This window comes from Crocodylus porosus, unplaced genomic scaffold (genome assembly GCF_001723895.1).
Source record: "Crocodylus porosus isolate Cpor-Errol unplaced genomic scaffold, CroPor_comp1, whole genome shotgun sequence".
NCBI lineage: Eukaryota > Metazoa > Chordata > Crocodylia > Crocodylidae > Crocodylus > Crocodylus porosus.
This window is the reverse complement of record NW_017728947.1, coordinates 10,027,095-10,043,458: the sequence shown is the minus strand read 5'-3', so window position 1 is coordinate 10,043,458 and position 16,364 is coordinate 10,027,095. Positions and strand designations below refer to the sequence as shown.

The 16,364-nt window shown below is 38.3% G+C and overlaps 1 protein-coding gene across 5 annotated transcripts in view; it reads right to left on the bottom strand.

Annotated features, from left to right (window-relative positions):
* Window positions 1-4,570: 4,570 nt before the first annotated feature.
* The window catches only part of LOC109321318 (pleckstrin homology domain-containing family A member 7-like), a 186,914-nt gene continuing 175,120 nt past the window's right edge, over window positions 4,571-16,364 (bottom strand). For 4 of the 5 annotated variants that reach the window (XM_019551903.1, XM_019551902.1, XM_019551906.1 and 1 more), the window contains 4 exons: window positions 14,071-14,204; window positions 13,036-13,178; window positions 8,397-8,505; window positions 4,571-6,145 (listed from right to left, as the gene is read on the bottom strand). In XM_019551903.1, the coding sequence (XP_019407448.1) occupies window positions 8,408-8,505; window positions 13,036-13,178; window positions 14,071-14,204 (375 nt within the window). In that variant the 3' untranslated portion in view covers window positions 4,571-6,145; window positions 8,397-8,407. The remainder of the gene's footprint in view (window positions 6,146-8,396; window positions 8,506-13,035; window positions 13,179-14,070; window positions 14,205-16,364) is intronic. The other variant, XM_019551904.1, reaches the window with a different exon arrangement.

Below are 16,364 nucleotides of genomic sequence, written 5' to 3'. Positions count from 1 at the left end.
AGCACTCTTTCCTGCTTATGCAGGGGGTCGGACTCGATGATCCATTGAGGTCCCTTCCGACCCTAGCATCTATGAATCTATGAATCTATAAGGGCCTCTAGATGTTACTACAGTTCCCACAATGGCCTGTCAATGTCAGACGCGTTACAAATTTGCATGAATTCAAGAGCGACTTTGTGGCCCTTCGGAATTCCTAATGCCAAGCTGTGACAACATAGTGTGCATTTTTCAAGCTAGCCCTACCCATTTTCCTCCATATTGGAGCATTTTAGCTTGCAAAGTACATTTAATACGTCAAAATCTTTTTGTACCCTCTGGGTTCTTCTCCTGCTAGCTGGTTTTTAGCATCATCATTAGCGGCTCTTCCTTTTGCAGACATCCTTCACAATCCTGCTCTCTGTCTTCTTCTGAGCACCCCTGGAATTTTAAGGGGGGGTCTCACTTGCTACTACAGCCCTACCTAATTCCTTTATACTGCTAATTTCCTGTTCTTATCCCTGTATCCTCCCCAGCCTCCTGCCAGTGCCTCGGCTTTTTGACTCTTAACTGTACTTGAATTTCCAACCCTCCAGGCACTTTCTATTTTCAATTTTTTTTTTCTTACTTACCCGCCTCCTTTCTTCATCACCATATGCAACTCCACTCTCCTTCCCTATAATCAGCTTAACACAGTGGTGTCAATCTCTCCTCTTCCCTTCCTGTTTTCAGTTTCTCGCTAAGTGCCATCAATAACACTTTTTTAGTATCACTGAACTCCACCCGTTCTCTTCCTAAACCCACTCATTCAACTCTTCCCGCATGGTGGTTGTCACCTTCATCTGGCAGGCCCCACTGCTCTCACCTCTCCAATCTAACCCAAAGCCCTCCTATTAGATGCATCTTCTGTCCCTGCCCTAATTCCACTCCTTCCCTCCTCTTGAATCCTCATACTGACATCCCATTGAAACCACAGAATCCAAGTTCCTCAACTTTACTTTCTGCACATTCCTCACTTTCAGGACCCTAGCTTCATCTTGCTCACAGCTCTTATGTCCTTGTATTCCTCCCACCACCCCAGGCTCTTGCCACTTCCACATCACTTCAGTCCTCTCACCTTACTTTCCTCCTTCCAGGCTTAGTGCCTCATTTCAAGCTACCTAATGTAAGGAACTAGGATGTAGGTGGTCTTGCCTAATGATTAGGCCAATGAGGGGAAGCAGGGCCTGGACCTGAGTCAAAGAGCAGAAGCCATATACCAAAGCCAGAAAGCAGAGTCCCCAGAAATCCAGAAGCAGAGTTCATAACACAGTCCATGCTCAGATGCCAAGTACCAATCTGGAGGACAATTCACAGAGCAAAGTCCAAAAAACCAGAGCCAAACAGAGCCAAGAAACAGCTGCGGGGAAATCCAAAGCCAAAGCCCAGAAATAAGCTGAAAACCAGGGTCAGGAGCCAGAAGAACAGGAATGCAGGAACCAGGAGGCTTGCCACAGCATAACTGGTGACAGACCTGTAGAGCCAGGGCTACACTGGTGTTAAATGGATGTGTGGTGCTCCCAGTAGGCAGCCAGTGTGCTTGCTGCTCCTAAACTGGGGAAGAGTTCATTAGCTGGGGCTCGCTGCAGGTGTGGCTGCTGTGCTACTTGGCTTAGGCTGGCCTTCCTGCTCGGAGGCCCTGACAGCACTGAGCCCAGGCTGGTCTGTCTTATCAATGTCCCTGACACTCAAACTCTTGGGTGTTTTCCACTTCAGAAAACATTCCTCGTCTTTCAGGATCACTTCTTCCTCGAATCCTGCTCAGCATTCCCGCACAAAGAGTGCTTTAATCCTCTGAGCGTTGTATTCTGTCCCTTTCAATCTGTTCTATTGTAGCTCTGTAAAGCACCATGTACATTTGTGGCGTTACACAATAGTATATATATTTTAAAAATCCTTATCATATTTTTTTTGTCTTTAATTTGTTTTATAGCTAGAATACAAAGTTTTCCTGCCATCATCCAATCACTTTACACTATACTTTGCAATTTTACTTTTTCCTCTTAGGTTTACCTGTAGTTTAACATTCAAAGTGTGGTTGTGGCACAGAATACCTCAACAGGGTTGTATTAAAAATGCCCTTTAAAATTCCAAAGCTTTGAACTAAAGAAATATATCTCAAGAAGTTTTCATGGAAAGTTCATCTCAGTTGGTTCAATTCAGCTACACTTAGATGCACCTTTTCAAATAATAGAAAAAAATGTAAAGGGGTCAGACCCAATCAATACAGTTGTTCAAACAGAATTCCAGGCACTGTGATGTGTGTACATTTTGTGCTCTTTCTTTGTACTGCTCCACTATGAAGAAAGGTTGCTTTTGCTAGTAGAGCAATAAAAGTCTTAGCCTTTTGAATACAGCCAACTAACCAATGGGAATGTTTACCAGGTGTGGAAAATATAGCAGTTTTTCATGTCTTTCCTGTGCACATCTCTTTGTTCTTTTTATAACTACGCAATCCCCACACACAAACCGTACAAGCAAATGCTTTAAAATACCCCAAGACAGACATAAATCAGAGAAGTGAAGCTTCAGATCATTCCTTCTAAATCTCATATGTTTGAGAGTAAGTCAATCTGGTCTCTTCCTTGCATAAGAGCTAGAAGTTAATTGCCATAACACTGGGGAATATATAAATATCTGAGAGTTGAAAATCTAAGTAAATGGCACAGATGAAATATAAATCTGTAAGAAATACTTAAAAATGTTACAACTACTATATTATATGTAGATTCAAAACAGGAAGTCTTCAGTAGATTTCAGATGTTTAGGTTAATTTATGTTTGAGCTTTGGCATTTTTATTTTTTAAATCAGCATCAAAGTTTTGATATTATTTTATGAACTTGCAGATAGTAAATCCACATGCAACAATGTTCTACACAAACATTTTCTGGAATAAAATCTGCTCACTGAAAAAAAAAATCTAATTAAGTTTGTTTGTAACTTTGTATTTCTGACTGCAGTAGAATAAATTGTCTCAGTGCTTTCAATTGCTGTTCCTATCTCTCTGTCTCTCCCAGTGGTTCTCAACTTTTCTGGACTTGAGGCACTCCTCAGAAAATGCCAACTTAGTTTACAGTTTTTTTTTTTTACTACAGAGAAATGATGAAGCAATTCTTTTGTTGCAAAGAACTTAGAAAGGTCACAACAGGTCGGGCTGTTTTTGCCACTATGGATTCCTATATGAAAACTCTGGGTTTTATTTTGTGAATCACGTTTGCACACCTAACAGTGCTAACATTGTCAGGCCACCCTTCACACCCCTAAAAAGGATCTCAAGGCACCCCAGGGTGCTACAGTCTATCACTTCAAAAATCTATAAAATGATATAAGTAGGGCCAATACTGTCACTGACCTAGAAGTTTTCCTGGTAGTCCACCACACAAATGCAAAACAAGTAACAGAAGTAAAATATGAAAACAAGGAGATGCCATTCCCTTCAAAAAAGATGAAACTAAGGCAGGTGTGAAAACTGCAAGGCTGTGAATTTGTAACTTGTTATCTGTGCAACAACACTGTAACAAATGAAAATGATTCTAATATAAAAGGAACAAAGATCTGAGTCTTTAGCTTAAAAAACACTTAGATTTTGTTGCTTGATGTCACAGCAATACAGTGGGCTTACAAATTAGCACCTCCAAAATAAAAAAGATATAGTATATGTTTTTACTTAAACTTAAAAAAAAACACACTACCCTAAAAGGTTTTTACAGCCCAGTGTGAGCCAATTGGCCAGCTATTTTCTGACAGCCACACAGTTTAAGAACGTACTGTCTAGAAATTGCCAGTGCATTTACATTATCATTTTCTAGCCTCCGTGCTGCAGTGAGGGGTTTGGTAGAAGTATAAAGCTAAGGCTGGCAGACGGTTATTAAATTGTTAAAAAACCCCAAACAGCAATGATCACTTTTTCATAAACATGCAAGAAATTACCCAGGAGAAACTATTCAACACCAACCTGAAGTTCCTTCCCCCACAAGTTCTGGTCAGCAGACAAGTTACTAACATCATATATGGCTTAAAGTAAAGACTTTGATAAAAGCAACTTATCTGGAATTTTCTTCTCCAAAATATGGAATAAATTAAAGGAGAGGTATTTGATTTGTCCTAAGCCAAGAGCTGTTCAAAAGTTGTTTTATTATTTAATGCATGAATGGACCATCTCCAACATAAGGAATCTTCAGTGCATCATTGTTCTGCACCCACTATGAGATTAAGCAAGCGGGCTTCCTGGCCAGTGGGCTTGAGCTGGTTAGGAAACCACTGGCTGCGTCTCATTGTCTCACAGTGAGGCCTGCCTAGCCCCCCTTGTGCAATCCTGGCATACTTTTTTGAGGAAGAATGCAGCCTTTCACAGAAACTAGGAATCACCATCAACCCTTGTGACTTTACCCATCTGCACAACACAAGACAGGGATTGTACCTTGCCTCTAAGTTCCCATTTCCCATGGATTTCAATGGGCTTTAGCTAAGCCCCAAAATGTTAAATATAACAAAGAACTGAGACTTTAAAAATACCCTGAAACTGATAAAAAAAGAGATAGTTGACAAGATGAAGGCATTTTTGTTAATATTTTAATCTGTACATATACCATTTTTTCCAAATTGTTACATTTTACTTAAATTAATGTTTTCTTGAAAAATATTCACTTAATTTCTCTTCAAATTTTTATAAAGGCAAAAATAAAATCATTTTATTTTGGCAAATGTTATGAAGTTGACATTGGCAGTATTGAGTTAAAATAGACCGCATTTCCTAAATATATTTATAAAGAATAATTCTTAGCATATTGAAAATACAGTATGATTTTTATTATTTCATGAATTTAAACAAACTTCAAGCTCAGGCTAGTTGGTCTTTTTAAAACCTTTACTTCAATGCAGCAAAGACACACAACTTAAAAGCCTCAAAGAACACTGCAAAGTATTTTTAATCACTTCTTTTTTAGGCCCAGACCCTTACTTAAAAGATTACACAATACTGTAGGATTATTCATGCCTCACATTGAAAGTGTCTACACACTTTTTCCAGAAGCAACAGGATTTTATTCAAACCAATTCTCTTGCTAGGTAACTGGCTGACTCCTTGCCTTGTACCCAAGTAAAACAATGTACTTGAAAGTTTTGGCAAAGTAAAGCACCCGTTGAATTTACATACAAAATAAGCAGATGCCACCATACATTATTTTTGCTGCTTCTAGGTAAGTACTTGTCAATATATCACATTTTACTTTGCAATGAAAAACAACTAGAGAGAAAATATATATATTTACTAGTAAAATAACACATTCTATTAGCACTTTATTGCTCACTTCATACACTTTAATTAAAGTTTATTTTTCCTCCTCATCCTCTTACATTAAGAAAAAATATATTTTATTAGCTGCTTGCTACTGAGGAGGATAGCACTACCATCAGTGGTAACATAACACACTATGTAATGTTATTTGTGAGGTAATTACAAGGAATTGAGAGGTGAACTGGCTTTAGCAATTGAATAACATAACATTGTTCTTTATGGTAAGATTCCAACAACTTGATGGTACTAATATTTAGAAATTCAAGCTAAGAGTCCTTTGCTATTTTATGAGTAAAACAGTGTGACCAATTCTACCAAAAAGAGAATACTCAGTTAATTTCTCATTTTAATTAGTTTTACTAAAATGTCATTATGTGCTTCAAGAATATTATATTTCATTAAGGAACTTTACAACATGCACCCAAACTCTAAGGTAAAATAACAGTTTGTAATAACTATGGAACAAGGTCTTTTTATATGTGTGTGTGTGTGTATGTATATATATATAAATGAACTCAGCCCTTGATTAAAAAAATCTAAAATATATTCTGTTCTAAAAATACAATGTCAGTATTTTACAGAGTGTATTAAAAGTCCCATGTTTTCATAAAAAACCTCTGAACTAAAGCAATGTCAAACTAAAATGTTTTGCAGTTCATTCATTTTTCATAGAAAATCCCACTATTATTCTCTGAATTGGTTTCTGAAAAAAACATGATCAGCTGATGAACATCTTCAGAGAGCGGCTGGTATAGTGAAGTCTCTTCTTTCATGCTGCGTCATCAAATGGTGGTTGTTGTATATCTGATGTCAGTGTTCAGTTACTGCTTTGGCTGGTATGAAATAAAACAAAGTGCAGTTAAATGTTGTAAATTTTGCTTATGCAAAAGTAAATACTGTTATAAAAACACATTTTTTTATGACAGCCCTTGGTGAGAGAGGATGAACAGTCACTAAATTCTTAGGTGTAAGCAATTATTACCTGATACCACTGAAATCCTGGAAGAAATAAAGAAAACATCCACTGATCTATTGTGCCTCTAATGTAATGGCTAAAATTCCCAGACTTCCCTTAATTGCTTCCATTAAAGAAAATGTAATTTCTTTAGTATATGTATACTAAATGAATGTATAGTGTAAATGTATAGTGATTCTCTCATACTGATCCATTGTTGGTATCTACAGGCTGTGTACTCTTTCTGTAAGTTCAGGACCAGATTTTAATAATCTTATTCAAGTGCAAGGGTGTTTGTCTCCACAAGTGCTGCAGAACCCAGATCATTTGCATCCAGATGGTTTGCGACCCACTTAAATTGTAGTGGATTGCCAAGTGACAGACAATCTGTGCAACTGTTTGCTGTGGCTTTTATTTGAAAGGGTGCTGCTTCTTCAGTCAGCTGGAGTACATCAGCTTTCTCGCACAGCTGACTGAGAAGTTGCACCTTTTGAAGTAAAAAGCTGCAAAAACCAGCTGGTGTATGTCAGCAGGCCTGGGCAGCTGATTGCAGTGGCTATCAATTCTCTCATGTGGGTCACAAACCCTCATCTTTGCAGATGCTAAGGAACCAAACCCTACCAGGCTAGATATAGACATTCAAAAAGCCCGAGGTGGAATCAATCTAAGTTTTGTGGGTTTTTTGTAAGCGTCATAGTTTAGATCAGTAGCAAAGACCACACACACACACCCTTCTGAGAGGCAGGGGGCAAATCCTAGACTGTGTTCTGCCATTTTTAAACCAGTTTGCATGCTAAATTTCTGTTCTGATATGAGTATAGACTGGTTTCGGATCACTTACATGAGTAAAAGTGTAATATACAGATGGCCCAAATGATCTGGGTTTGACTATAGTTCCATGTGATCTCCCTGGAATTGACTTGTAGAATTACGTATCATTCAGTTTAAGCAAGCGTGGTGGAATCTGATCCTCAATCAGAAACTCAAATATTGATTTTTCCACTTCCATCACAGTCCCCAGCTGTTCTCTGTGAAATGGGCACAATACTACCGTTCTAAATCTATAACATGCCTAGAGAAAGCCCCAGCTCTGCAACTGTTCTGAACAGAACTCCTGCCAAGGCAAGCACAGTTCCATTTGAATTGGGTACTTTATAGAGCCTTTTATAAAGGGAGATTTGAATAAAAGTCCTAATCTTATAAACATGCTCAAACAAAAAAATATGTGCAATCATACTAATACATTAATTGAAGTTGTATGCTGTGGTATGAAGAAATAATAGCCCATCTCAAACTGGGAAATAAAAAAAACAGAATAAAACTAAATCCTGGAGGTACGACAGTTGCCATTAAAAAGTGAACATTTAGGAGGAAAAAATGTCACAATATCTACAGTTTTTTTCCCATTGCATATGCAGGGAACACTACAAATACCATTGCAAAGGTGCTGTAAATATCTATTTTCAAGATTGATGCAGTAGAAGCCCTTTTTAATATGGCACCCATTAAATGTGTACCTGAGAAACTACCTTACATCAGGTATCAAAAGCAAACCTTCTGTGAATAATATACAATGTAAAACCAATGAACACATAGATTTGTCATACAAAGTAGCTATATTAATAATATGGGCCAAATTTTCAGCTGGTCTGAAACAAACCTCAAATTTTCCTTTTCTTTTTGCAAAAATACATATGTTAAATGCTTCCCCCCACAGACACTGCACACAGACCCAAATGTAACTATTTTTCAGGTATACCTATGCAACAAAGGTGCATATGTTTTCGCTCCAATGGCAAAAACATGTGCATGTTTTCTGCAGCTTTGATACTGGAAACCATTGAAAGCCTGGCCCCAAGTTTTCAACAGCATTAACCATTTTTTCTTTCACCACACTAAGACAACCAAAGCAATGTTTGCTTATCTTAAAGCTATAGTAGTCATTTAAAGGCTCACAGGTTAGTTCATAAGAAGCGACAGTTATATGAATAGATTGTTCTGACTGCTGCAAATTGCATGCATGCATTCATTTGCTAGGGGTTAGGTTAGTTTAGTAAAAGGTGTTAATTTTCAATAAGTCAAAGCAAAGATGCAATGAAGCGGACATGCCAAGAGCAGTTAGTTCTTACTTTCAAGGTGTTTAGACAAATGTGTAGTGAAATCCATTGCTTAAGGGGGAGTGAGGTGGTTGTGGTACAGAAGGTGAGGGTGCTTTAGATGGGTAGGTCAACTGCTGAGCTAGAAGGGATCACATACAGGAATTAGGCAGCACAATCAAATATTAAAATAGAGCCACCTTATCTTTCTATTACATAATTAGGTGTTGACATTATTTCAGTTACACGGAAGCTACTATTTAACAACATCTCCACCTGCTGTTTCAGTTTCCTTCAGTCACAATAACTAAACTGCAAATAAACTATTCTTGTTTTCAAGCAGAATACAGAAAGCACTCATTGAGATGCTGTTGACTGGAACAGTACAGCACATAACACCGATTTACACCAGTCCACCTCCATAATCCCAGGATAGCATGGATGTCTGCAAAGCTAGTTTACTGACAGATATTATACTAATTTCTAGCATTTCCTGTCAGATTCATGGACAGAAACATAGAAAGAAAAGATACACACCAAACTATTACACATTTTACAATAGCATATTGCTCCAGTAATAAATCACCTAAAATACCAGATGCCTCTTCAGGCCTCGCCTCTTCAGGCCTCAACTTGAGGCATCCTTAGTATATAAGATCATTACATACAAATTTGCTTATTACAGAAATAAAGCATTCTATATACACAACAGGGATATACTAGAAGACATGAAACCCTGACAGTAGAGACTCAACCTATCTCCAGGCTAAGCATTACCCTTATAATTTAGAGGAATGAGGGCGCAGATCTGTTCAAAAAGTTATTTCTGAAGTGACTTTGATACGTTCTCATCTCTCAGATTTTTTCCTGGGTCAAAACCAGGTCTCATGAGGAGTGGGCAGATGTTGGTTTGATCAATTTAGATAACCTCAAATTTGATATAAGCAGTCTAAAAATCAAAATATCTAAAGATGAGCTAACTGCTTCAAACAAAATACAACTTCGAACAATTTTAGAAATTAACCTTATGGTAAAATTATATAAGGCAATCTTTATGCAAAATCAAGGCATTAAGGGTGAGATTTTCAAAAATGCGCTGACCTAATTCTGTTCATCCACCACTGAGTGCCTTTGAAAATCCCACCCTTGAAAGTCAGACCTAGCAAACAACAGCAGGAGCGAATACTTTGACCTGTAAAATAATATTCAACTGAATACATAAAGTATGCAAAAACTCAAGTTGTAGTTCACTAATTTATCTTGTGTGATTTTAAATTAGTTCACTGTGGGGAAAAAAGCAAAGAAATCTCCATTGAAATAACAAAGAAATCTGCATTTTTTCACTAGCTCCTGGAAGTGTGGTGGTGTCCCATGGTAAGCTGCGCATTTATGCTTTCTCTTATTTTTGCTGCCGTTTTTGCCTCTTGGCCAATCAGCCAGGCGCCCACCCCTGCTGCTGACTGGGCAAGAGGCAAAAACCAGAGCAAAAATAAAAGACAGCAGAAATAGCACTGCTCACTGCTGAGTATTTCTGCACTTTTGATAAGTCATGAAAAAACACAGAATCTGCATTTGTCTGTGGTTTTCCATGCCAAATGGAAAACTAGGATCCCTGGTGATAACATAACACCAATCCCTGGAGTTTCAAATATATTCACAGCACTTTCTACGTCAAAAGATTACACTGACCCTCAACTGCCTGAGCCACTGCTATTTTATCATTTGTTAACAGTGGAGAAAAAGAACAGCTGGGACAAAAGAAGAACATGTGGACTCAGCTATGGCAAAGTAAAGGCAAGTGGCTGGAAGAGTCAACTTGAGTGGCTCTTTAAAGTTCAGGTCATTGGCTACTGGGATAATTGAAAAACCACAAGCAAGAAGAAACTAAATCCTAAACCTGTCCACATTGTCCAAAAGTACAGAAAACTGATTGTGCAAATAGTGTTTGAAGGCAACATTTAAAATGTTCTAAGGAATATACTATTTCCAGCACTGCAAGGAATTATTGTTCCTGAATGTCTGACAAATTGGGGTGATAACAGTCTTACATATAAAATAATAAACTATACTCATAAAAAATGTAACTAGTATTTATGGGGAAACATTTTATCTCCAGGTTAACCTACATGTCTGTCTGGCAAATACAAGAGCTGGAGAAAACTGTAATTTTATATTACATTAACAACACTTATTTCCTGAGCCATATACTTCCATCCACTGTATTGTAGTGAAAGAATTAAATATATGCTCATTTTGATTAAATGGGATTAAGGTTTATTTTAGGAAGCAAATTCCAGCAATGGAGCATGCTCATACCTTTACTGTGGTGCTGATTACATCTCTTCTAATGCTCCTGCATGTATAGTAAAATTTATGCTAACTGGTTATAAGGAGGAAAACTGTCTGAGTAGAAAATAGAGATACTCAATATTTCATATGCCTCCTGCCTGCCTTTGGAAACCACTAGAACTTTTGCAGTAAAATGCTGGCCCAAGTAGTTATCATTGAAACACTGGCTGCTTGCAGTCATTCAAAAAACAAAAAACGGCACTTTAACTTAAACTCAGCGCCTTCCCACTCTGAGCGCAGTGCATGCCCAGAAGAGGCAGCACCCTAGTTGGACCCAGCTTGCCCAATGTCTGCATAGATCGGGTGTTTTAGTGGGGCTTTTTTGGTGCTTTTATCTAATAGCTGATTGAATTAGCTTTAGCTAAAAACACCAAAAAGCCCCATTGAAGCCCCTGATCTATACAGACCCTGCAGAGCCAGACTGAACTAACACGCTGCTTCTTTTGGTAAAGTATGGTTTTGTTTTGTTTTTTTAAACATCTGCAAGCAGCCATTAAGTCTAACCGCATTAAGCCTTAAAGGGAGTGCACAGTAACAACAAGCAAACCATTATCAGCACTGCTGATGACCTGGTTACTCGAGTCCAAAACAGACTGTGGAGAGGTTGTTCCTAAGTGTGACTGCCCAAAGGTCCAAAAGATTTTAACTAGACTTTCCCAAGGATCTTTTGATTTTGTTCATTTATAAAGTTTTGCCACTTCAGAAAAAGTGTTCACTCTTACAGATGAGGAAAGAACGTGACACGATTCCCATCATCCTTACTATGCCAAGAACAGTTTTCCCCTTCTACAGAAGGGAAAAAAATTGTATTAAAAAAAAAAACCAAAAAACCTGAAAAGAGAGCTCATGGTAGCCCTTCCTCCCCCATGCATCCAACCACTGCATTTTCTCCTCAATGAATCATTGTATCTTCCAAGTTCAGTTACCATGAAGACATCATTTCTGCAGCAAAGGTGATGTAATTCATAGATCCTTCTAAACCCACACACACCACCTCTCTGAAATGTCAAAATTCATAGCCCCAGTCACATAATATTTTCCCTTCAAGAACACTGCCTTTTCAGGATTTGCTGCTATTGTCTCTAAGTATATAGCCATATTCAATAAATAGGAATGGTGTGTTTCTCTGGATGAACATGATATGTCTGGATATTGAAAAGATCTATCTTAAATGGGGAAGTCTTTTGGGCTCCTTTGACATGTGTCATAAGTTTAAACTGACAACTTCAGATGAGAAATGTGCTTATTTTTTCCCCATCAGGGTTGAAATTTCCATTAGTTCCATTCTCCACTGGAAGAGCGAGCAGTGCAATTACAAATGAATATTCAGATACTTGTTACAAGGATTATAGGTTCGCTATCCTATTTGATAAAGATCTGTTGCCATTTTCTAAATTAACAAATATTTCAACTGAAATGCAACTATGAGTGCATCTTTCATTTTTAGCAATGACATACATAGTAAGGATTGCACTACCTGCAGCCATCAAAAAGGATGTCTGTATGACAGACAAATACTGAACTTGTTCATGAGATGCATACCCTGATTCCAGCTTGCAGTGTTTTAGTTTTATAGAGTCACAGCTGAGAATACTGTTTAAATAGCATATGGCCTTCTAGTATAATTCAAATCAATTACCCCAATTCAATCTTTCTTAAAAACAAAGAAAAAAAGAACTCCTTTGGCCTGATCGTCTTTCTTGCTTAAACTGAGCTTTATTTACTTACCATTTACTTTAACCATATACAGCAAGTTACCTGAAAAGTGTTACATAGTGTATCTTCTGTACAAGTTTAAACAATGATAGTGTTCCTTAACAACCCAACTGTCCGTGTTGGTTCTCTTTTACCTATTTCTCTATATTTTACAGTACAGTACCAACTGAGTGGAAAGTATAGTGTAACCTTAAAATGTAAAGCATTGTAATTTAGGCTATTAAGTTACAGCAGTTTCAGTTTCTATGACTCCAGGATTAAAACTCATATCATATATTAAATATGCCAAATGACACCTGCAATAATGGTAACCCTCAAACCTTGAGCTTTGTAATCATAGCAAATATTTTTCTCCCCTCTTTCTACTCCAGCCCAAATATTCAATACAAATCCTTAACACTTCCCAAATGTGGTACCCATAGACACAGATCCCTTCTGTTTGATCCCCAATTTTGAATTAGATGGTCACCAGAATTACATACCAATCACAGTGGCAACACCTGTATAAAGTGCAGTTCAGCAAACAACCACACACTCTTAGAAGCAATAAGGAATAAGAGCACATATACCACTACCATTATTTTGTAAATAACTGAGCATTCATTACCTGCTACCTCCTTGCTCCGCTGAGAGGCTTCAGAAGCTAAAGCGTATGATATGGTAATGATGCGCTCCTGCTCCTGCAGCTGTGAATCTAAATCAACCGAGTTGTGTTTGTCCTGGACAACAGTAGGCTGTAGATTGTGCATGCTAGTGGGAAAGTGCAAAACAACATTAGCATTTACAAGCACAAAGAAAATCCATAGTAGAGTAGAGAACAGAGATGGATCCATATGGCAGCTTTCAAATCTCAGCTATCAAACTCTGGACAGTTTACAAAACAGGAAGTCAGATGCTGACAATCCAATGATAACAGTCAGTATACAGCACAGTCAAAAGAGACGGCCATTTGTTGTTCAGCAGTAGCTCATGCACAGTCCAAAGTATATCTGAAAGCCTTTTGTTAAAAACAGGTTTGTTTACATGAAAGCAATATGAAAAATTAATGGCTTTTCATTGAAGTAGGAGAGAATATCTCTTGGAACCAAAAGAAAGAGGCATAACCAAGTTGTCTTTGTGTGCTCTCTTTTCAAACAGATAAACTACAGTGCCGACACTTGAGCTACTAAGGCTATGCTGGATGTTTCAACTGAGTCTATATCAGCTGTAAGTAGCCAGCAAAGCTCTTTGAAAGTCTATGTTTTAAAGGTATAGTCTAATGGATAAGAAAGCCTCTAGATTTTCTACCCTTGGATCTTGCACTGATTCTCTCTCTTTGGACAAATTATAACCTCCCTATGGCTTGATTCCCCATCAGACCTACCTCAAAGGTACTTTGTGAGCACTTAAGAATGTTCTAAAACATTAGTAAGGTAAAGATGGATGTTTAAATACAAGTATTAAAATAGCAACTCTTTTTATCACATGCACCCATGTATCTCTGTCAGTATAGGTGCATTTCCCAGGTATATCATCCATGTAAATACTTGCAGGACACACTGTTTTAACAATCAGATTGCAGCTGAAACAATCTATGGTATATAGTAATGATTTTTGGATTGTAAAATGTTTAAATAATATGGGATTATAAAAATGATCTGACCTGGACTTGGCAAGAATATTTTTTATCTTTTCTGCTTTGCGATGTCTTGCAGCTCGTTCTTCTGTAGTGAGGGGTACTTCAGGTTCCAGGTCAACATAGCGCTCAGGAATCAGAACCTTTTCTGGTTTTGACAACTGTGGAACGAGAACATGGTTTTTATAACCTAGGACCTTCAAAAACTCTAGAGTATATTTTTATCGAGGTACAAACAGGAACTGGAAAAGAACAAGCACACTGACCAGACGCAACCCTATGCATTTCCCCTATCCTAAATATTCCTTTTGAACTTGAACTACTGCCCTTTTAACATTTTTTTCCTCACACTAATGTTTTGTTTCATAGGTGTGGAGCTGTGACCAGTACAGAAGACTGTGGGAAGAATGAAGGTTAATATACAGCCTCTCCACAACTCACTTGTCAGATGGGGTAGCTCACAGTAGAAGTTTTGGCCTTAAAAATTAGTATAAGATAAGGAGAAGATGCCAAGCTAAGACCTGCACAAGGCAGTAGATTCCTTTTTTTTTTTAAATAACCTGGAATATTATGTGCAGAATATCAATACCTCTCTTTGTGAAGAGTAAAGAAATTAAGAAGGACCAGCATTTTTAGATCACTGGAGATTAGTTTACAGTTCCAGAATTGTGGTGTGATTCTCGCACACACATACACCCTCCCCCAAAAAACATTAAATTAAAAGCAGGATGGGATCTTATGCGTAGCGCTACTGTTTTACAAGTGTTGCAAGCGCATTACAAAATCATGCAGCCCTAACAGATGCATTACAACAGGTTGTACTGATATTCTTTGAGATTCCTAGACTTCTCACGAAATCCCTAGTAAAAGTGTGCCTGTCTTAATTTAGAGACTAAGGTATCGATAGATATAACAAATGTGTTGATATCACTCACAGAAATGGTCCTACTTTTGAAAAAAAAAAAAAGATAAATTTAAATAGTTAACTATCCTTTACATCATCTAAAGCAAAACGAAATATACTTACAATGAATTAAAGAGCAAAATCATTCATGTTAAAAAAAAGAAGTCTGCCCAAATAGCAAAGTACCAGTATAAAAAGACAGCTAAAGATTTCCATGTCATGGCAAATTCTTCAACTAGCATAATGCCAACATAGATGGCTCTGCATTAACAACTTGTGGTCTTTCTCCAAGCACAGGGAAAGACATTGGCATGCAGCATCAATGTAGATGAGCCCCATTGCTCTGCTGCAGTAAATCCTAGATATCCCAGTGTCATCCTGCTGATTTCCAACACCTATCTTTGGGGAGCTATACTCTGGGTATTTTCTAAGAGCTGCAGGCATAGAGTATCATTCTTGTGCAATTTAAGAGAAGGACTGGGTACAGGAGGAGATTCCAGTAAGCTTGGGTAGAGCTTTGCCATATGGGTGGCAGGAGAGGGAAAGGTGACAGGAGAGGTTTGTTTTTCTAACTTGTACAATCCACATGAGTTCACTGTTCCCCACAGAACAGATACAAAATTTCCCCAACACCTCTATAGATTGGATGCTTCAGCAGGGCTTTTTGGTACTTTTATCTAATAGCCAATTCCATTAGCTATTAGCAAAAAACCCCCAAAATCCCTGCTGAAGTGTGCCATCTATACAGACTTTGGGCAAGCCAGGTCAAACTAACATGACGCCTCTTCTGGATGTGCACAATGCTTGGCATGGGGTGCACCAAGCTGCTAATAAAGCACTGTGCTTTGGGGGGGTTTCCAAGGCAGGGACAGACATTGAAAAAGCCTGAATTAATTCAATATTTACAGGTTTCAGTTTCATAGTGTTTAGGGTCAGAAGGGACCTAAACAGATCATCAGGTCCGAACCCCCGCCCTGGGCAGGAATGAGTGCTGGGGTAATAACACCCCAACCAAATATCTATCCAGCCTCCTCTTGAAGACCCCCAGGGTAGGAGAGAGTACCACCTCCCTTGGGATTCCATTCCAGAGCCTGACAACCCTAACCATAAAGTAATGCCTCCTGATGTCCAGCCAGTTAGTATAACCTGGCTAGGCTAAAATAGTTTGTAAACACATAGACATCCCCTCTAGACTGAAAAAATTCAGGCACATGCCTGAAGTGGCTCAGGCTAGAAGCTGCGGGGTGCTAGAGCAGCCCTCCCTTCCCTTCAACCCTGCTGAGCTGAGGGAGGTATGGCCAGGCCCCGGCAGGACACTCTGATTTGGGAGGGGTTCCACCCACTCCTGACCAGCCCAGTAGGCAGTTGATAACAGTGTTTATCACCCCATTAAGAAAACAACAGAAACATTACCAGC